The 23,669-nt window shown below is 36.5% G+C and overlaps 1 protein-coding gene across 3 annotated transcripts in view; it reads right to left on the reverse strand.

The window, feature by feature from the left end:
* Positions 1-23,669, reverse strand: part of SPATA17 (spermatogenesis associated 17) — a 239,331-nt gene that overhangs the window by 52,153 nt on the left and 163,509 nt on the right. For all 3 annotated transcript variants that reach the window (XM_045165757.1, XM_045165758.1, XM_006076186.4), the window contains one exon: positions 13,470-13,605. In XM_045165757.1, coding sequence (XP_045021692.1) covers positions 13,470-13,605 — 136 coding nt within the window. The remainder of the gene's footprint in view (positions 1-13,469; positions 13,606-23,669) is intronic.

Genomic DNA, 23,669 nt, shown 5'->3' on the forward strand with positions numbered 1-23,669 from the left:
AGCTTCAAAGAAGTACAACTTCAAATACTTTTTTTAAAAAAATAGAATTCTGAAAAAATACTTCAAATTTTTCATGGTTTATAAGCTTTCACAATATAAATGAGTTTCTATGGAGTATGCTGACAAAATGGAAGTCATTTTCTTAACATGTTATATACATGACATAAAGTGAAGGAAACACATATACAGTGAATACTAGTGCTCTTCATTATTTCTATAAGAAATGCCAACATGGCATTAGGTTAGTGAGCTACAAAGAGACTTGCACAGACACCCTTCCAATTCAGTCTTCTCATGACAAATAATTAGACAAATAACAAAAACACATTCAGAAAGAATATATAATGAAACAAATAAAACACTGACTATATACATAAAAATTGTATTTTATTTACCATAAGAAAATTTTGGACTAGGATGTAATTTTTATATCATGGCTTAATTCTTAAAATACCAAACTTGCCAGTCATATATAACTTCACTTGGGAGAGGCAATGTCATTGGGGAAAATCTTTCCTAAGGCAGAGAGGAAGAAAACTAGGAAGTCTTCCCATTATTTGGCAAAAGTTGAGTGACTGCCTGGGTGAAAGAAATTTAAAAGAAACCAGGTGTCAGGGAGAAGATGAAGAGTTCTGCACTAGCTATAATAAGTGTGAGTTCTCTTTGGATAAGCAGAGAAAACAACTGAAAAGTAATACAGCAACATCTTTTTTCTCTAATGCTGCTTACAGACAAGTTACATGATTAAATGAGGAAGGTAGAGAGAGCAAGCCATTTATAATACAACCGACAAATGACAATGCATTGCTAGTTAGACAACATAATAAGTACCATCTAATTTTCTCTTTAAAATCCATTTATTCTTCAAAACCCTAGATCATCATCAAGGGACTACATTTTCCAATTGAGGCATTACAGAGGAGGAAAATTACGTTTTATTAAATATTCCAATTTTTGTGAGCAAAATCTTTGCAAATAGCTCTTGGAATAGATATAATAAAAAAGTTAACGTTTAACACTTGTATCTTTACAACACCATGTGAAATACTTTCACTACTTTTGTACCTCAGAGTCTTTCATTGATATCCTTAAAGTCAGTTGCTGCCCAGATTATCAAGTTATCACTTTTTAGTCATCTGAAATTTTGGTTGTTAATATGTTAACATGCTAACAGATGTAAAATTTTCCCTAATAGTTTACAATCTCATCATAACCACCTAAAAAGTAACTCACAAATTAATCCAGAGTTAACGATGTAAATATCAATCTGGCACTTCTATAATAGAATTTACAAACTGTAGCCCTCTCAAAAGCAGTCTGGGAGTATGGTTTCCAGCATCTTGTTAGGATAAATATGAATGTTTAAATAACCCCATGAAGAATGCTTTTAGGAGAAAATATATTGCATTTAGGTATAATTTGGAAAATATGCAGTTAAGTATGTTAAGAGAAATTAAATCCCCAACAATAATTTTCACAGTGGAACAATTTCTTCAAATGAATTCTCAAGCAGGATATCTGGTCTGTGAAATCCACGAGTAGAGTTCCATGCACTCCTTGGCACACATTACATAAGTGATATGTAGTGATAAGGAAACACACAATTAAGAGAAGTATTTGACTTCTCCTTTATTTTTGTGGTATGTGTTGTTGTTGGTTCCCTTTGCCATTTTATAAGACTTAAAGACATTTTTTAAGCACCAACTTGGAAATTTACCAAAAATTTTTTCAAAATACTATTTTATAGTGCTATAAAGTCAATTCAAAGATACAAAAGAATATAAAATGTTATCTGTAAGTTTAAAATCATCTTGATGGCAAGCTTTCACATATCTGTCTTAGTGTAACACAAGTTAGATGGTTGATAAACTTCAATATTTAATTTGTATAATATTAAAGCATAGTATAGGAAATATATTCAAATTAATAAAAACAAATTAATCTTTTAATTATCTAGGACTCAGCCGATTTATTAATGTTAGTTTACTATTACTTTCTTCTCTTGGGATTCCCTGGTAGCTCAGCTGGTAAAGAATCCACCTGCAATGCAGGAGATCCTAGCTTGATTCCTGGGTTGGGAAGATCCCCTGGAGAAGGAAACGGCTACCCACTCCAGTATTCTGGCCAGGAGAATTCCATGGACTGTATAGAGTCAGATGCAACTGAAGCAACTTTCACTTTCTTTTCTTAACTAATTTTTATTGGAGTACAGTTGCTTTACAATGTCGTGTTAGTTTCTACTGTACAGTAAAGTCAATCAGTTATACATATATCCCCTCTTTTTTGGATTTCCTTCCCATTTCACTCAGCACAGAACACTGAGTAGAGTTCCCTGAGCATTGATACTATCCCTGAGCTGTTGGATAGCATCTTGCCCACAGTAGCACTTCTTTCAAAATTGGAGATAATCCCTTCAAACCCTGCTACTGCATTATCAACTAAGTTCATGTCACATTCTATTGATACATCCTTAGTCATTTCAATAATTCTACATACCACCTTCATCAGGAGTAGTTCTCATCTCAAGAAACCACTTTCTTTACTCAGCCCTTAGAGGAAACTCCTTATTCATTCAAGTTTTATCAAGAGATGGCAGCAATTCAGTCTTCGGGCTCCACTTCTTCAGGCTCCACTTCTAAGGCTTGTTCTCTCGCTACCTGAAGTGACTTCCTCCACTGAAGTCTTGAACCCCTCAAAGGTATCCACAAGAGCTGGAATCAATTTTTGCCAAACTCCTGTTAATGTTGATATTTAAACTTCTTCCTATGAGTCACAAATGTTCTTAATGGCTTCTAGAATGATGAATCCTTTCCAGAATGTTTTCAATTGACATTGTGCAGATCCATCAGAGGAATCACTATCTGTGGCAGTGATAGCCATACAAAAGGAAGGTATTTCCTAAATAATAAAACTTGAAAGTCAAAACTACTCAGTTCATGGGCTGCAGAATGAATGTTGTGTTAGCAGGCATGAAAATGATATTAATCTCATTGTACATTTCTGTCAGACCTTTTATATGACCAGGTATGTTGTCAATGAGCAGTAATTCTTTTTTCAATATACTTTTAACATTTATTTCTCATCATCCCATGGAGTACAGTCACAACATGGAAACTTCTTGGGGGCTCCTCTGTGTTGACCATATCATATTTCAGCCAAGAAAGGTCCAAATAATTTGGTTTCTGATCCCCCTGTATAACCACCCTCAACTCACCACTGCCAACTAAACCCCTTCCAACCACTACAAAACAATAAGACTTTTTTCAAAATAAAACCACTACCGGTTTTCAAAGAAAAAATTCCACCATTGGATATGAAAAGAACATTACCAGGATTTGATTTTCTTTCTCGATGGATAAATTTATGATCATATGAGGTAGGAAAAATGACTTTTAATGAATCCTCTGGTTATTAGAGTTTGATACTTTACTCATCACTTTGTATGTCACCCAAAGTCTAATACATACAAAGTGATGAGTAAAGTATGTCTCTATGTTTCAATGAGCAGCAATATTTTGAAAGGAAATTTTTTTTCGGAGCAGTAGGCCTCAAGAGTGGGCTTTACTCAGTAAACCATGATGTAAACAGATGTGCTGTCAACCAGGCTTTGCTGTTCCATCTACATAGCACAAGCTGAGTAGACTTAGCATAACTCTTAATGGTCCTGGGATTTTCAGACTGATAAACGAGCACTGGCCTCAACTCAGTCACCAACTGCATCAGCACCTAACAAGAGAGTCTACCTGACCTTTGAAACTCTGAAACAGGCAGTGACTTCTCCTCTCAAGCTATGAAAGTCCTTGATGGTATTTTCTTCCACTCTAAGTCCGTCTTATTTACACTGAAATTTTGTTGCTTAGTGTAGCAAGATCTTCTTGACAACTTGCTGCAGCTTCTGTTAATACATTAGCGGCTTCCCCTTGCACTTTTATGTTATGGATATGGCTTCTTTCTTTAGACTTCATGAACCAGTCTCTGCTACCTACAAACTTTTCTTCTGCAGCTTTCTCACCTCTCTCAGCCTTCATAGAACTGAAGAGAGTTAGGAGATTGCTCTGGATTAGGCTTTGGTTTAAGGGAATATTGTGGCAGTTTGATCCTCTATCCAGATTAGTAAAACATTCTCTATATAGGCCATAAGGCTGTTTCTATATGGACTACAGCACTTTTAATTTCTTTCAAGAACTTTTCCTCTGCATTCACAACTTGGCTAACTGGTTCACGAGGCCTAGGTTTCAGCCTATCTTGGCTTTAGACATGCTTTCCTCATTAAGCTTAACCATTTCTTGCTTTTGATTTATTTATTTTTTGTTTTGTTTTTTTTAATTTTATTTTATTTTTAAACTTTACATAATTCTATTAGTTTTGCCAAATATCAAAATGAATCCGCCACAGGTATACATGTGTTCCCCATCAAAGTGAGAAATGTATGATTCTTCCTTTAGAACATTTAGAGACCATTGTAAGGTTATTAATTGACTTGATTTCAATATTTTTGTGTCTTAAGGAATAGGGAGGACAGGAGAGAAATAGAGGAATGACCAGTCAGTGGAGCAGTCAGAACACACACAACATTTATCCATTAAGTTCATTGTCTCACATTAGCATGGTTTCTGGTGCCCCCAAACAATAAAATAGTAACATCAAAAATCACTCATCATAGACGAACCATAAATATATAGTAATAATAATACTAAAGTTTGAAATATGGTAATATTCACCAAAATGTGACACAGAAACATGAAGTGAGCAAATGCTGCTGGAAAAAATGGAGCTGATAAACGTGTTCAACAAAGGTTGCCACAAGCCTTCAATTTGTTTTTTTAAAAAAATGGAATATCCAAGAAGTGTGATGTGGCAAAGTACAATAAAATGAGCTATGCCTATAGCTTTTACTATAATGTCAATGTGTGAAAATAGGGCTAAAATTTGGCAAAACTAATACAGTTATGTAAAGTTTAAAAATAAAAATAAAATTAAAAAAAAATTAAATGATACAGAGAGTATTAGAGATTTAGAAGATCATCATAAGTGGTCAAAATACATTAATGAAATAGAAAATTTAAAAGATCATCAATACAATAACAGTTAAATGTACAGTATTTACTTTGTTGGGTATTCTTCTACATAATTAATATGATTTCCTAATCCAGGCATCATAACAGTGTAAGGAAGGTAAAATAGTCCCTCTTTCCAAAGATGAGAAAACTCAGATACAGGGAATTTAAATAAACTGCTCAAAATCAGGCACATAAGCAGTCATTTGAAACTAGAAACTCTGACGCCAGAATAATCTGATCAAGCTGGCGTCTTTATTAGAAGAGGGAGGGACACCAACCACAGCACTCTCGCTCCCTGGGTGCACACAGAAGATGCCGGGAGGACACCAGGGGAGGAGAGCCAGCAAGCGGGGCCTCACCAGGAACCAGCCCCGAGAGCACTTCGATCTTGGACTTCCGGGCCCCTGGATTGTGAAAAAACAAATATAACCCACGCGGTCTGTGGTATTTTGTTATGGCAACCTGAGCGGACTAACATAGTAACCAAAGTACATATGAAGAACACAAAAGACTGTACGACAAGAGAGTGTTAGAAAATGAATGGGAAAAAAAAGAGCTTTTCACAATCACAATAAAATATACATTTCTCAGGAATAAGTCTAATAATAAATGTGTAGAATCCATATGAGAAAACTACAACTTCTATTGAGAGATGTGTGCTCTTGGAGAAGAAAGTTCAACTTCATTAAAATCAAGGAAATGCTAACTAAAACGTAACATCACATCTATCCAATCGGCAACAAATTTTAAGGTTGACAATAATAAATAATGGAAGGACTACTGTAGTATCACTGTTGTAAACTAAATCTGAATAGTTCTTTGTAAAATATAATCTTATGGAACAAATTTGAAAATGTATTCGATATATATCGTATAGTCAGTAATACGTTTCTCTCATGTGAACCAGGAGATTTATAAAGGAATCAACATAATAGTCACATCAAAATGGTTGATTAGAGCAGCTGAAAATAATGCATATTTTTCTCCAATAAAATGGATAAATTGTGGCAACTCATGTGTGGAATACTTTACAACAGTGGAAAAAATTAAATGCAAGTAAAGGGCTTCCCTTGTGGCTCAGCTGGTAAAGAATCCGCTGCAAGGCGGGAGACCTGGGTTTGATCCTTGGGTTGGGAAGATGCCCTGAAGAAGGTAAAGGCTACCCACTCCAGTATTCTGGCCTGGAGAATTCCACGGTCTGTATAGTCCATGAGGTTGCAAAGAGTCGGACATGACTGAGAGCCTTTCACTTTCACTTTCACTATACATGGTAAGAGGGCTTACCAAGTGGTGCTAATGGTAAAGAACCCACCTGCTAATGCAGGGGACATAAGACATGGGTTTGATCCCTGGGTGGAGAAGATTCCCTGGAGGAGGGCATGGCCACCCACTCCAATATTCTTGTTTGGAGAATCCCATGGACAGCGAAACCTTCTACAGTCCATAGCGTCACAAAGAATCGGACACGACGGAAGCAACTTAGCATGCATGCATGTATACACAGTAAGTGTGTGGTATAGAAAGCCGTTTGAAAAATACACGTGATTTGATTTACACATTTATACAAATACATTTATATAAAATGCCTAAGATATGCAAAACTAGCTATTGCTCAGGAATACAAATATGTAATAAAAGCATAAAAGCAAAGGAAGTATTTAAAATTCAGGATAGCAGATCTCTCTTGTTGGAAACAGAAAAGATGGAATCATTGAGAGTACCACACAAGACTTCTAAATAACAGAATGTCTTCTCTCTAAGCCAGGTAAAGATTTCATTAATTTATTATTTTATAAATAATATTCTGGTATTCTGTATCATCTTGACACATAATAAAGATATTTTTTAAATGTACAAACTATTATGTATAAAATAAGCTATAAAGTTATACTGTACAACACAGGAAAAATAGCCAATATTCTACAATAACTGTAAATAGAACACAACCTTTAAAAATTGTGAGTCACTATGCTGTACACTTGTAACTTATATAATACTGTACATCAACTACAACTTTTAAAAAAAAAGCCTTAAAAGCCAAAAAAAAAAAATTCAACAGAATAAAACATATATATATAATATACAAAAGTTTGGTGCATTAAAGAACAGAGTTAATATAAAATAATAAAGATTTCTGCAAAAATTTCACAGCAAATTAAAAGCTAACTAAATGAAGTACATAATAATAGAACCAATCCCCTTTAAAATAATTCCACAGGATTAATCATTTGTTATTATATCTAGCAAAAATATTTCCAATATTTGAGATAAAGTATCAGTACTTTCAGAAAACTGGAGGTTTCAAGAAGCCTATGACCTAAAAACTCTAGATTAAAGATGTTAAGATCTTTTTAATGCATAAATGACCTGGGCAAAGATTAAGGGGATTCCTTGGAAGAAAGGACTGCCAAGAAAGTGCATTCCAGTGAGTGTGATAGGCAGCTTATGTCACATGGTATATTCACATCCATAGAGTTCCAGAGTCTGGGCACAATACGGCACATGATCAAGAAATAGACATTTGGGCCTTGGGTACAGCAAGAGGTTAGACCAGAGAACAAGGTATAAAATCCAGCATTCCTGAAAAATAATATTTTCAGTACATGAAGTAGAAAAAGATCCTATCCCTAATAGAGACTTTGAGCATATATAACCATCTCACCCTTGGATCTGAGTTGAGTGGAAAAAAGTAAATAATTAAGTTCAGGAATCACATTGAGATTAAAAGCTGCACATCTAGGGCAAGTGTCTTACCCAGGGTGATGTAAACATTACAGACCTCAGAAGGAAACGTTTGCCATAGTCTCTCTTGGGCTGTACAGTTATTAATCTAATGGAGCGATCTCTCAATCTCTTTGTGACAATTTTATTTTATTGTCACAAAATAAAATTTTTTAAAAAAACCGTTTACCATGGTTCTTATAAAAATGTGTTACATTACGTTTGCTCATCACTCAAAGGTATTATTTTAGACTCAAACACAAACTGAGTACTTAGGTTGATGTTGTTTAATCGCTAAGTCGTGTTTGGCTCTTTGCGACGCCATGGACTGTAGCCTGACAGGCTCCTCTATTCATGGAATTTTCCAGGCAAGAATACTAGAGTGGGTTGCCATGCCCTCCTCCAGAGGATCTTCCCGACCCAGGGACTGAACCCGCATCTCCTTCATTGGCAGGCAGATTCTTTACTGCTGAGTCACCAGGAAAGCCCACCTAGGTTAATAATTAAAGACTAATATGGTCAGTTCTAATCTACTGAAAATCTTGGAAACATCACTGCATATATTAATATCATATTTATTCATGAATTAAAATTAAAATCAGAAACTCTTGAACTCATTTTTAAAACTATAATTGAAAATTTCCACACAATGTAACAAACCTATCTGAAACAAAATATTGATGAAAAAGCTAAGGAAGTGTAAATTTATACATCTCAACACTACACATCCAAACTATTCTATAGGTTAAACACTATTTTTCAATACAGTATAACACAATAGTGGTTCTGTCCTAAAGGCATAATAAACTAGAGTATATGCAAAAATGCATGCATATTCAAATGCACAATACTTTATAATAAAAAACTGTATACGCTTATATTTTCCCTGATGGTTGCTGACCTCTGGAATTCAGGTACAAGGATAATCAGAGGGAGAATGCTGAAGAACTTCAGTCCCAGATATATCGTCAGAGAGACAGAAAAAGCACTTAAACTGGATATTTGATTATTGAAGACCATCCTCCTAAGCAAAATATTTTCCCTCAATTACACTTAATTATTTAATTGTTTACATTTGCTAATGAAACGAAACAACAGAAAACAAACAACTGTCGGGGGCTGTTTTCAGCAGACACATAATCATCCATCAGCGTGTACAGAAAGATTCTTAAAATTATATGAAGCTGGTCTGTTTAAAGAGAAAGGCATATTTTATCCCAATCAATGCATAAGAGTAAAATTATCCATAACTGAGGCCTGTTTCTCTGATGTACAGTTCAGCTGTAATGATCCCCACACACTGCTCCTGCACATCAATTATGATAATCATAATCACGGTCGTTGAGCTGGGTGTTCATTATTATCAGGATGCTGGTGACAGCAGATTCAATCACCGGGTGCCATGGGCAAGCAGTCACAGTCCCACCCAAGTTTCTGCAGACAGCGACGTGCCACATTAAATCTATGATGTGTTCCACATCCCACTCCATTCCAAACGCCGTCGACGGTAAAGGTCAACTTTATGTTCTGTGCAATATGCTTAGGCTCTCTAAATTAATTCTTTGGAGTACTAGATATTTTTATGCTTTGTAGCTTAAAAAATTCTGTTTAGGACCAAAATGCATGTGGAAATAACACAAAAGGGCTGATCTACTGCTGTAATTCACCTATAATAAGGTGTAGGAGGAGAAGCTCTGTCAACATGAACCATCTTAAAAGTCTCTTCTTGAATTTTGCAAATAAGGGAAAACATGAAGTGGTTCCTTTATAGTCAGTTGTCCAAAATGCATATGAAACTCATTCTTATTCAGATAAAGGCCTGAGACTATCATTTCTGCTTCAGTAAATATGAACATGTTTGGATGTTTTGACAATCAAAAGAATGTTTTTAGTAGAACATTTTTTCTTGGCCAACTCTTTTAGATCTAGTCAGATAGATGAAATTAATGGTGACTGATAGATTCTCCTTATTTAATTTCATTTCTCTTTCAGATATTGAGATCAGCGCAACAAAGATATAAATACAAACTCTTTAGGTGAACTTAAAAAAAGTTTGACCATTTAAGACACAGACCTAGAATCTAACAGTTAACTTGGAGCATTTTACAGTTAGATAAAAGAAATATGAGTAAGTTATATGATATGTATACTTTATTATTGATTTCCATAAGTTAAAAAAATGGTATATATATTATTTTTCATTATTGATTTTCATACTGTCAGGAAAATTATATTATTTGCTCTTAATCTGCTGACTTTGTGATGTCTTTATATACTGTTCATGTTAAAAGCATGAAAATAAAACAAAAATATTAAATACTATTTATTAACTGATTTAATATGAACATGATTAGAGAAAGAAAACATTTTACTTTTCTCTCAATGTATACCCTTTATCTTAGGTGTATAACAAATGGCCTGACAGTTACAACCTCCATGCTTAAATAAACGAAAGAGAAAAAAATTCTCCAGGCAGACAAGCTTAAAACATGATGCAAAGAGTGGAGAACAGGAACCAAATATATTTGTTTCTTAATTTCAGTAAATCTAATGCATTCAACTAAATCTTATGTGTATTTAAACGTTTGTAAATAGTCCATCTTCCAATAGAAGCAGCATAAAACTACACCAGTCTTTTCCCTCTTCAACATTTTGAACTCAACAACTCACTAAAACAATCCTTCATCTACTAATAATCAATAAGTTGTGGTCTCATGTCTCCAAAATCAATAAACAAAGTTTTATCTAAAATAAAGAAAAATCAGCGGGCTTTTCATCATTTATCGGGCAGATCACTGAGCAGCAAGTCAAAACATAAAATATTTTCATAGAAACAATAGAATGGCTACCCTTGTACTTTGTAGAATCTATTGGCTACACAGGAATAATTTGTCAATCTAATAAGGTTATTTTAAGAGATCAGAGGAAGCGGAAAAGAAGGAAATGAGGAATAAAATTAAATTTGCATTTAATATCTTTCTATGTGGTTTTGTGCAAGTGGATTAATGATTTATTAAGACATAAGGAATCTCTACACTTTCTTAGTTTTCAGGATCTACAAGAATGATTATTTGTCATTAACTTTTCAAGTATGCATACTTTCAAAAAGTATACAGAGGCAACAATGATTCCTCCAAAAGAACAAAATAAACTTTTTTTTTTAGTGAATATCCAAGAGTCTCTATAACTTGATTAATCTAGTGAGATGAATGCATAGTCTTGGAATATGTCAAACATATGAATAAACCCATGGCATAAAACCCAAAAGAACCATATTATTTTAGGAAAGAAACACTGGTGCAAGGATTTTTCTTATACTGAAGTAGCACAGTGTCTGGAGAAGGTAATGGCACCCTACTCCAGTACTCTTGCCTGGAAAATCCCATGGATGGAGGAGCCTGGTGGGCTGCCGTCTATGGGGTCGCACAGAGTTGGACACGACTGAAGTCACTTAGCAGCAGCAGCAGCGCAGTGTCCTAAGGCGAGTTATTTACATTTTAAAGAAATGAAATGAGACTTTCCTTGAATTAAATAGAATGGTGACGGCTTAACAGCAAAAAATAAAATTCACATCAAATAGAAAAATGAGATGTAGATCACATTATGTACATTCAAAATATAAAATTAAAAGGTTTAAAAATCATATTTACCCTATATTCTGAATGGCTGCATATTAGGTAAAAAACAAATGCTTGGCATAGTCTTGCTATGGATTTTTTATGTAATAATATTGTTATCAACTTTCAGGTTTATCAGTCAGTGGACAAGATTGAACTACTCACTGTACATATTCCTTATGCCATGGAATTACTGTTTAGTGTTCTGGTAGATCATTTAAAAACAAAAACAAAAAAAAGACTTAGCTACAAAAGAAAAAGTGACTTTCCAAGGAATCCAAGCATGAATTCCCTTTGACAATGCCATTATTTACAATGTCCTTCAAAAAGAACTTTTCTTAGAATTTGGTAAAAAAAGATCTCATTTCCCTTAAAGGTCTAACATGTTTCTTTCACTTGAGCAGTGAGGATGCCTCTGCAACTTTTGTTCTCTGCATCTTAGATACCAACAGGTTGCATTTCCTAAGTCTCTGACCACCATAGTCGCGTGCAAGCATGCTCAGTTGCTCAGTCATGTAAGACTCTTTGCAATTCCATAGACTGCAGCCCACCTAGCTGCTTTGTCCATGGGATTCTCCAGGCAAGTATACTGGAGTGAGTTGCCATGCCCTCCTCCCAGTCCCCCTTTATTTTGTGGGCTTAGGTGCTCTTCTCATCTAAGATTGTTTCCCCTTGTTTAAATTTCTAGAATATGGCCTATGTTGTATCTGCCACTTGACACGGTACCTTCGGGGTCTTTCCTGGTGGCTCAGCAGTAAAGAATCACCTGCAGTGCAGGATACATGGGTTTGATCCCTAGATTGGGAAGATTCCCCGAAGAAGGGCATGGCAACCCACTCCAGTATTCTTGCCTGGAGAATTCCATGGACAGAAGAGCCTGGCGGGCTATAATTCATAGGGTCGTAAAGAGTCGGACATGACTGAAGCAACTTAGCACACACGCACACAAGCAAGGTGTCTTAAATCCTTTTGGTAGGAGACTGTGTGTAAATGAATAAATCCTCATTGACAGACTACTAATAGAAACAATAGGCCTGGTAGTGTATGGCACTCAGTAGCTCTAGGCCCTTTCCAGAATATAATTTCCTGCTCCACTTTATCTGTATAATTTTGATATGAGTAAGTTTGAGTTTCTAATTGCTAGACAATAGGTTGCTGCTGCTACTGCTGCTAAGTTGCTTCAGTTGTGTCCGACTCTGTGCAACCCCATAGATGGAAGCCCACCAGGCTCCCCCGCCCCTGGGATTCTCCAGGCAAGAACACTGGAGTGGGTTGCCATTTCCTTCTCCAATGCATGAAAGTGAAAAATGAAAAGGAAGTCACTCAGTCATGTCTGACTGTTAACGACCCCATGGACTACAGCCTACCAGGCTCCTCCATCCATGGGATTTTCCAGGCAAGAGTACTGGAGTGGGGTGCCATTGCCTTCTCCAGACAATAGGTTAAAAACCCAGTAAGAACTTTCCTTGTTACCTCCTATTGTGTAAGACATGTAGGTAGGTGTTTTCCCATTTTAGAAATTTTAAGTGCTAGCAACTATAATTCTGGAATCCAAAAGTAAATATTTATCTGCTTTTTCCTTTTCTATGTCATATATATAGATAGGATATCACATATATCTCCCCTTCCTTCTTTCCTTCTTCCCTCTTACCCTCCCCTCCTTCCTTTTACCCTTCCCTTCTTCTTCCTTCTTTCTTACATACCTATCTACATATACACGGAGGTTGAAAGAAAGCAAGGAAGCACTCATCTCCATGCCTAAGAGTTAGCTTACCTCTATTCCACAGATTCAGACTTGACCCTAATTGGCTTTGCCAAAGCTAATGATCCATGCCATTGACCACAGGGTGGCCAAACCATAAAACGCAAGAACACAACAAGAAAAATCCACAAAAAAACTTAAACCTCTTACTGACACAGTAAGCTGCACTATCTTCCTATAAAATAGCTAAAAATAATTCTGTAACCATGAAGGTGTTAGTTGTAATGAGAGTATATCTGCTATAATAAGTGTCCACTTTTAGCCTTTTCAAAGAAACATTATTTTCTTTTTAATGTTGCATTGACTCACCTTGTTACAGATCCATCTCTTAGGATTTTCATCTCGGAAATGTTGAGTTCCATAAGCATCAGGACCATATTTGCTTGATAAATGCATTGTCGGGACGTATTTTTTGTTTTTATGATAGGAAGAAAATGGCAAAAACCTGAAAGAACATTAAGGTAATTGTCTTAATTTGATTTGTAGAGACATTTGACTAAAAAAAAAAAAGAATTTAAAGAAGTCATTAATTATAGGGAAAATAACACATGGCTTGGAATCACAACACCAGGTCTTCACTTCAATCTTGGCCACTGACTATCTCTGTTACTAACTTCTGTGTATCTTCATTTCTTATCCCACAAATGGAGACACTAAAATTTTACAGAATTTTGTGGGTCTCAAATATTTGCTAAATATAGAAAATGTTATTTAATTAATTAATTGTGCCAAGTAACTCAAAACTCATCACATAAGTAAAAATGCCCTTAATAAGATGGTATTCCCCAAATGTAAAAGATGGCTACCATTGGCAACTCTCATTCACATGGCAATTCTCATGTGAAGAAATGGGCTTTCTTCACATCTTAACTTACCCAAATAATAAAGGCATTCTTGGTACAGAATATGGATAAAGAAGCTTTTGAGTCAGTCAGACCTATATTTGCATCTTAGCTTTGCCCCTGCTATCTGTGTTCCCTCATGCTATGGAGTAAACTGGAAGGAAAGTGTTAGTTGCTCAGTCACATCTAACTGTTTGAGAATCCATGAACTGTAGCCCACCAGGCTCTTCTATCTATGGGATTTTTTTTTTCCAGGAAAGAATATGGAGTGGGTCATCACTCGCTTCTTCAGGGGATCTTCCTGACACAGGGATCAAACCCAGGTCTCCTGCATTGCAGGCAGATTCTTTACCATTTGAGCCACGAATGAACAACTTAATATACACGAAACCTAACATGGTGCTGAAAACAGTAAGTATTCAATAAATAATGGTATTGCAAAAGTAGAAGTAGCTTATTGTTATAGCTCTCAGTATCGGCACTGCTATCATCATCGCCATCATCATTATCATTATTAGTTTTAATGTTTTGATCAGCATAAAAATAAAAATTTTAAACTCTCACAGAACATCTCAGATTATGATACATTTATAGTGTAACCTGATGAATTGTTTAATCCCTCATCAAACCTTCTGAAATAAGAGTAAAGGGATTTTTTTTAAAGTTATAAGTTCATAGGAAAGAGGACAAAAGAGAAAAAACAGAAGAGGAAAATGCTAACAAATTTTTGGCAGGTGGAATGCAGATAGAAAAGTCGAGTTCCAAAAGAGGAAGAGGCCAAAGAGAAATTATGCCATTAGTCCTGCAGAATCCTGGAAGATTCTGGAAGCTACTGCAATGGGTGAGAGTGAAGAATAAAGTTGAAAACAGGTGAGAAACCTATGCAAACCCCCAGGTTTCTCTCCCAGTTCATATATTCATAAAAAGAATGTATTCTCAGAAATATAATATCAGAAAGCTCTGGGCATAGGCAGGCCAGAGTGAGGCACCAAATGGAATATATGAATTCTAATTCAAAGATTACTCACTGAAGTCTTCCCTTGCTCCTCTTGAAGTGACCTGGCAGCTTGACTAATAGATTTCAGAAGACTAACTGTTTCTTCTCAAAAGATACTGAGATGTTCCCAGTGCAACAACTTCAAATATCAACATTTGGAAATTTCTTAATTAAAAGGTCATATCCCAGTGTCTATCAGTCAAATAAGCCACTTTCACACACAAATACACTTTTAATCTGATGGTTAGAGTTTCCTTTTTAATATGAATTTATAAATGAATTGTCATTTGGGGAAACTACCAAGATGGAGGGCTTTCCTAGTGGCTCAGATGGTAAAGAATCTGCCTGCAATGCAAAAGACTCGGGTTCAATCCCCGGGTTGGGAAGATTCCTTGGAGAAGGGAGTGGCTACCCATTCCAGTATTCTTGCCTGGAGAATTCCATGGTTTAATGAGGCATTGGCTCACACGGTAAAGAATCTGCCTGCCAGTGTAGGAGAACTGGGTTTGATCTCTGAGTTGGGAAGATCCCCTGGAAAAGGGAATGGCAACCCACTCCAGTACTCTTGCCTGGAGAACCCCACGGACAGAGGATCCCAGTGGGCTATAGTCCATGGGGTCACAAAGAGTCGGACATGACTGAGCAACTAACACCAAGATGGAAGAAAAACTCATATCTAAATAAAAGAGATAATCTAAGAAGAAACATATAATATAGGAAAGAGGAGTAAACATCAGAAAATTTTAATTAATATAATCAAAGGAGACATGGTATCAATAATATTAGAGCTAGATCCTGTTTTAAATACAAGAAACTTTTAGAGGGAAAAAAGCAAGCTCTGGGAAGTAAGTATTTAATTTACGACTAAATTAAATATTCTGCCAAGAAAAATACTTTGAAATTCAGACACAGAAAAAATGAAATTGAGGTTAAACAAATTTGGGGGCAGATGCTGATATTTTCACATATATTATCTTATTTATTTAAGACAAGGAAAGGGCCTTTTTAAAAATCCCAATTCAATTGAAATTTCTCCCATTATATTCATGAATTTGTTTAAAAAATAATAAGCTTAGGAAATGTGTTATTTCATAAAGTTTCACACTTCTCTACAATTTCTTTTTAATGTTTATTAAGAAATTCCTTTTAAATATTTTTCTGAAGAAAATACCTTCTACATCTATTTAAGATAAAAAATAAACAGAACACAGAGCTTTGAATATACAAAATTCCACAAGCATGTGTTATATATGCCCTTGGGAAAAGAGCTCTCATGTAAGACAGATTATGGTCCTTCCAGTGCTAATTTGCACATGGGATGGACAACACTCACACAAAAAATTAATGTGGCCCCAATGTCCCTTAGTATACAGAGGGGGTGCTGTGAGCCGGCTGCTGCACTTACACTTTTTATCACTTCTGAATTGCATTTTAATAGTACATTTTTCTTTTGTGTCTGGGCAAAATTTGCTTTCTCAAGAGACTGGATGGCTGAAAAGATAGGGCTCAAAGACTAGGTATTTCCATGCACATGAATTAATTTTAATTCCATTGAGCCGTAATGTTTCATTAGAGAAACATGTAGTGCGTATTAAGTGCACATGTGTACGTGTATATCTGTATACATAATGAAACTATTTAGATTCATTTTATAAATAAAATTTAAAAATATATCTTCAAATTCAGAAGATATTATTTAAGTCTCAGATAGATTGCTCTATAAAAGTACAAACAGCTATGAAAACCCTAAAAATGAATTGAGCTTTCAATCAAAAGTTTAGACAATGATCAACTTTACTTTTAAAATGGTATCTTTTAACAGTTTTAAATATATATTCAGATGTGCTTTATTCTTGCAGAGAGTACTTTTCAATACACTGAACATTATATTAAAGAAGAAGGTGTTATGGGTTTGCCTATTAATTTTTATAATGTCCTCAAAGACACAGATCTCGCAGAAATTCTTAAATTCAATGTGGAGATACAGTGGTATATACAAATAAGTCATTACTTGAGTGTCTGCAGAGTTAGAAAAGAATTGATAGAGGTCTCAGGAAGCAAAAATTAAAATTAATCAACATATACAAAATATTGGAGAAGGAAATGGCGACCCACTCCAGTACTCTTGCCTGGAGAATCCCACGGACAAAGGAGCCTGGTGGGCTACAGTCCATGGGGTCGCAAAGAGTTGGACGTGACTGAGCGACTAACACACACATACAAAATATATGGAAGTGAGTTAGAGAATGAAAACGGTTGCTGAAGAAACTGAAAGGGGCTCAGCATAACTAGAAAATTGAGTTCTTTATGAAGGAAGCAAAGGAGATCATGAACAGCTTTACAGCAGAGATGAGATGGCCCTAGGAGACTATGTATAGAAATATATTACAGATCTTTATAAATTGTGAAACATTTTTCTCCATATATATTGATTGCCCAAAAGAGTAGTTATCCAAGTCATGAGGAACCTTGACTTAGGTAAATCATTTCAAACTGGGCATGGAGATAATGATTCATAGATAGCGAGACACATAGCTAGGGAACAAGTCTCGAATACCTGTTCAGGTTTCAAACATGTCCTAGAGAAGCCTTCTCTCTGTTAAAGGGTGACTAATGAAACATATGTATTAAGCTCAAAGCAGGATTAAGGGTACTTTATTACAAGTTAGGAATTTGACTCCAGATAACAATAAATTCTCCACTGAGTTATGCAAAGCATGTGAATTAAGTCTTTTCGCCTGGGCTAGAGGCAGGAAAAAAGAGCCAACTAGACCAAGTTTGAAACCTAGTGCGTTTTGAATGCAGAGTTCCAAAGAATAGCAAAGCGAGATAAGAAAGCCTTCCTCAGAGATCAAGGCAAAGAAACAGAAAAAAAAAAAAATAGAATGGGAAAGACTAGAGATCTCTTGAAGAAAATTAGAGATACCAAGGGAACATTTCATGCAAAGATGGGCACAATAAAGGACAGAAATAGTATGCACCTAACAGAAGCAGAAGATACTAAGAAAAGGAGGTAAGAATACACAGAAGAACTGTAAAAAAAGATCTCAGTGACCCAGATAACCACGATGGTGTGATCACTCAACTAGAGCCAGACATCCTGGAATGTGAAGTCAAGTGGGCCTTAGGAAGCATCACTATGAACAAAGCTAGTAGAGGTGATAGAATTCCAGCTGTGCTATTTCAAATCCTAAAAGATGATGCTGGGAAAGTACTGCACTCAATATGCTGGCAAATTTGGAAAACTCAGCATTGGCCACAGGACTGGAAAAGGTCAGTTTTCATTCCAATCCCAAAGAAAAGCAATGCCAAAGACTGTTCAAACTACTGCACAATTGCACTCATCTCACAGGCTAGTAAAGTAATGCTCCAAATTCTCCAAGCCAGGCTTCAACAGTATGTGAACTGAGAACTTCCAGATGTTCAAGCTGGTTTTAGAAAAGGCAGAGGAACCAGAGATCAAATAGCCAACATCCAATGGATCATCAAAAAAGCAAGAGAGTTCCAGAAAAACATCTACTTCTGCTTTGACTATGCCAAAGCCTTTCACTGTGTGAATCACAACAAACTGTGGAAAAATTCTTCAAGAGATGGGAATACCAGACCACCTGACCTGCCTCCTGAGAAATCTGTATGCAGGTCAAGAAGCAGCAGTAGAATCAGACATGGAACAACAGTCTGGTTCCAAAATGGGAAAGGAGTACGTCAAGGTTGTATATTGTCACCCTGCTAATTTAACTTATATGCAGAGTACGTCAAGCGAAATGCCAGGTTGATGAAGCACAGGCTGAAATCAAGATTCCCAGGAGAAATACCAACAACCTCAGATACTCAAATGACACTGCTCTTACGGCAGAAAGCAAAGAAGAATGAAAGAGCCTCTTGATGGAAGTGAATAAGGAGAACGAAAAAGTTGGCTTAAAACTCAACGTTCAAGAAACTGAGATCATGGCATACAGTCCCACCACTTCATGGCAAATACACGGGGGAACAATGGAAACTGACAGACTTTATTGTCTTGGTCAAAATCACTGCAGATGGTGACTGCAGCCATGAAATTAAGATGCTTGCTCCTTGTAATAAAAGCTATGACCAACCTAGACAGCATATTAAAAATGAGAGACATTACTTTGCTGACAAAGGTCTGTCTAGTCAAAGCTGTGGTTTTTCCAGTAGTCATGTATGGATGTGAGAGATGGACCATAAAGAAAGCTGAGCACCAAAGAATTGATGCTTTTGAATTGTGGTGCTAGAGAAGACTCTTGAGCGTCCCTTGGACTGCAAGGAGATCCAACCAGTGCATCCTAATGGAAATCAGTCTTGAATATTTATTGGAAGAACTGATGCTAAAGCTGAAACTCCAATATTTTGGCCACCTGATGGGAATAACTGACTCATTTGAAAAGACCCTGATGCTGGGAAAGATTGAAGGCAAGAGGAGAAGGGGATGACAGAGGAAGAGATGGTTGGATGGCATCACCAACTTGATGGACATGAGTCTGAGCAAGCTCCACGCATTGGTGATCGACAGGGAAGTCTGGCGTGCTGCAGTCCATGGGCTCACAAATAGTCAGACATGACTGAGTGACTGAACTGAACTGAACTGAGAGCAAGTTTGTCCCCACATTTATAACAGAGTTTGTGTAATCTGACTTGTGTTGAGTCTCATCAGCTAGCAAAAATCAGAGATGTGATGAGAGGTGTGATAAGAGATAGGGCAGATGTTCCCCTGGGGAGAGGAGCCTTTCTCTTTAACCACTTGTCAAAAGGGTAAAGGAAGGGATGGCCAAAGATTCTCCCAACTGAGAGCAACGTCAGGCCAGCACCTGAATAATGGGGTATACTAATAGGTCAGGAGAAACTCTGGAGAGAGGTAGCCCTCATGGAATGTGACCCTGGGTAGGACCAGTCACCCCAAAGAGCAGCATTCGCCATCCCTGAGCTGAAGGGGGTGGAGATGGGGGAGAACAGGAGGTGAGGAAGCCAAAGAGAGATGTCCACTTTACCTAGAGGCAGCTCCTTATAACACAGAAATTAATATTCAATTCTGGGCCTGTATTATCAGATAAGCAAATAATCAATAGCAAATACTAGGGAATTTGAACTGTGGTGTTGGAGAAGACTCTTGAGAGTCCCTTGGACTGCAAGGAGATCCAACCAGTCCATTCTAAAGGAGATCAGTCCTGGGTGTTCTTTGGAAGGACTGATGCTAAAGCTGAAACTCCAGTACTTTGGCCACCCCATGCGAAGAGTTGACTCATTGGAAAAGAATCTGATGCTGGGACATTTTGGGGCAGGAGGAGAAGGGGACGACAGAGGATGAGATGGCTGGATGGCATCACTGACTCGATGGACGTGAGTTTGAGTGAACTCTGGGAGTTGGTGATGGACAGGGTGGCCTGGCATGCTACAATTCATGGGGTCACAAAGAGTCAGACACGAATGAGTGACTGAACTGAACTGAACGGAACTGATTCATAGTTAATTCAATCCACCATTGTGCCTTGTTCAGTCATGTCCAACACTTTGTGACCCCATGGACTATAACCCACCCAGTTCCTCTGTCCATGGATTTCCCCAGCAAGAATTCTGGAGTGGGCTGCATTTCCTCCTCTAGGGATCTTCTCAACCCAGGGATTGAACTCATGTCTCCTGTGTCTCCTCCACTGGCAGGCAGAGTCATTACCTGCCGAGCCATTGAGAAAGCCCACCAGATATGTCTTAATCTGTTCAATAGTCCTGTGTTTAGACACTGTGAGTATAAAAAGGTGAATAAGCAGAAGCCTCATCCTAAGACCCTTAAAATCTAATGAGGGAAAGAGCAAATAGCTGTACCAGTATACAAGGGGAGAAAAACAAAGTTTCATGATAAAGCAAAAACAAAAGAGGATGGGAACAGAAAGCATTGGGGAAGTATCTAATCTGTTCTTTAACAGATGGGTCAGAGTTCACTAGGCAGAAACAAAAACCGCAAAAGAGGACGCAAAAGTCATAGACCGGTATGAGTATAGGCTCAGAGGTAAAACTTGGAACCCACATGTGGTGTCTTGGATGTATGTAGTTCGTTGGCCTTGAAAATAGAAATGATGCTCTTCATAGAGTGCTTATATTGGCTCCTCTCAGAAGAGGTGAAGCTTCTGCAGCCTTATCTCATCTTCCTTGATATCTCTGTGGAATACTGTCCTCAGTTACTTTATCCTTTGCTCACAGATTCTATCACCAAACTCTGTAACCGTCTCTAGGGCTCTGTGTGGTCCCCTCTATGAGGGCAGACTTGCCCACAGCATGTTGAAGGCTGATCCACACTGGGGACAGAGGAAGGGTGGCCCATTCCTCTCTCTCAAAACTATGCTGCTCATTAATACCAGTTTTATAGAACCTATCTCCAGGGAAGGAATGGAGATGCAGCTATCGAGAATGGACTTGTGGACCCAGTGGAGGAAGGAAAGAGTGGGACAAACAGAGGAAGAAGCATCGACATATCCACATTACCATGTGTAAATAGATAGCTGGAGAGAAGTTACTGCATAGCACAGGGAGCCTAGCTTGATGCCCTGTGATGACCTAAAGGGGTGAGATGTGGGGAGGGAAGGAAGGTTCAAGAAGTAGGGACATATGTATAATTATGACTGATTTGTGTTGTTTCATGACAGAAACAAACACAACATTGCAAAGTAATTTTCCTCCAATTAAAAAATAAATTTAAAAAACACTATGTGGCTAAATTGGAAGCCTTGTGATCTTTTGCTATCAAATGTCTGACATTTCCCTTCCTTTTATTGGAGGTTTCTTACTAATGAACTCTAAAATGAATACAGGATACTTCAATGCCTTCACTCTCTTCATTTGGAAAAAAAATAAACAAAAATAAATACTTTTTCATCATCACAGATTGCGTAAAAAATGATTTCATCTTCAAATCTGGAAACCTCCTACACTCCATGCTGCTGCTAAGGCGCTTCAGTCGTGCCCAACTCTGTGCGACCCCATGGACTGCAGCCTACCAGGCTCCTCCGATCATGGGATTTTCCAGGCAAGAGTACTGGAGTGGGTTGCCATTGCCTTCTCCTCCTACACTTCATAGTCAATAAAATATAATGAGATGTTAGCATAGCAAATATAGTCATATGAATTATACTGTCTTCGTATTTGACTAATTGAATTTCGTAGACTCAAAGGATAGTTTACTTCTATCTTGAGAGTGATTCTAAGATGCTATTGTTTTTTAACTAAAAAATGACTAAAGAATCAGAAAAATCAATTGTCAGTTTTATCATATATGCTACAGAGTGGGAAATATGCCAATTATTTTTTTATTGTTCTTATGGGGGAACCATAGAACATGCTTAGGAAATCACAAGCTGCATAATAAAGATCTTGGTCAATGAGCAGCCTGACTTGTCCCGGTCATTGACAACACTGGGAGGACAGACAGGCCTAAACAGGATACAAGAGTCAGTGCTGGGGTTCACCCCAGGATCTCTGCAGAAAGGTCTGTTGAAAGATCTATCTAAAATACTTGCAAAAGGAGAAGCTGGATTAAGAGTTTTGTAATGTTCAAAATAGAGCAGTTATTTAATTGTGTGGTATATAAAAAAAGAGAATAAAAGGGAAAAAAATCCACTATAATCTAATTAACAGAAAGGAATTCCCTTAATTCCAGAGGCAATTCCCTCTGGTTTACAAAACTTAATTTGACAAGCAAGAATGCCTAGGTATAAAAGTTTGCAAACAGCTGATGAAAGAATTAGGAGAGAAAATATGAACAAGGGCAAGTCAATTTAATCTAATAAACTAATCAACAAACAAAAATTTCCATGTTATCATAAAAGTACACCTGCTCAAATATTACATATTCTATTAGACTCTAGTATTTTAATCATTATTGTAATATAGAAAATAGAAAATTTAATGTTTTGAGGGCTGAGTTATAGCCAGTTCATTTCTGATTTCACTGTCAGATGACTTAGTTCTCATTAACCAACTGTAGGAATTTTTTTTTAAGGTAAAGCATTTTTAAAAGCCACTCAATTGGAAATGTACAAAGTATTTATGTCAATTGTATATGAACTAGGATGAGATATGTTTTAAATTGGTAGTATGTATAACTGACAATGAATATTGACTAAATATAATGAATAGTGAATATATAACATTTCATGATACAAGTAAGTGAAATCATTGTTCCGTACACCTTAAGCTTCTATACTGCTGTATGACATATCTCAATAAAACTGGAAAATATGAATACTGAATAATTTTAGCCCTTCTAAAAAAATCAGGTCAACTGTCCCAGTCATAAGAAAGGGTTATAAAATACTGAATATCTCCTTTTTCCTTTATCACATAGAATAATATGTTTGAGAATGAATTTAGCAATTAAAGATATCTTTTATAATCTTCAATATGAAAAATAAAGTGTTTTCACTGTATGTATTCATAATATAAATGTCCAGATAAACCTAATATATATAGGTCATTAATACCAACAGATGGATTTAAAAAATATCATCTAATAACCTATCAAGATGTTTTATCTAGTAGAGTTTCAGTTGAAGAGATGTTTGTAAAATGAGTAACAACTTGAAATAGGAATTAGGCAGACCATTTATGGATGAAGACAGCTTTCGTTGAGATTTTAATATAACCATTGCTATAAGCATTTAATAT

The sequence above is a fragment of the Bubalus bubalis genome, chromosome 5 (assembly GCF_019923935.1).
Source record: "Bubalus bubalis isolate 160015118507 breed Murrah chromosome 5, NDDB_SH_1, whole genome shotgun sequence".
NCBI lineage: Eukaryota > Metazoa > Chordata > Mammalia > Artiodactyla > Bovidae > Bubalus > Bubalus bubalis.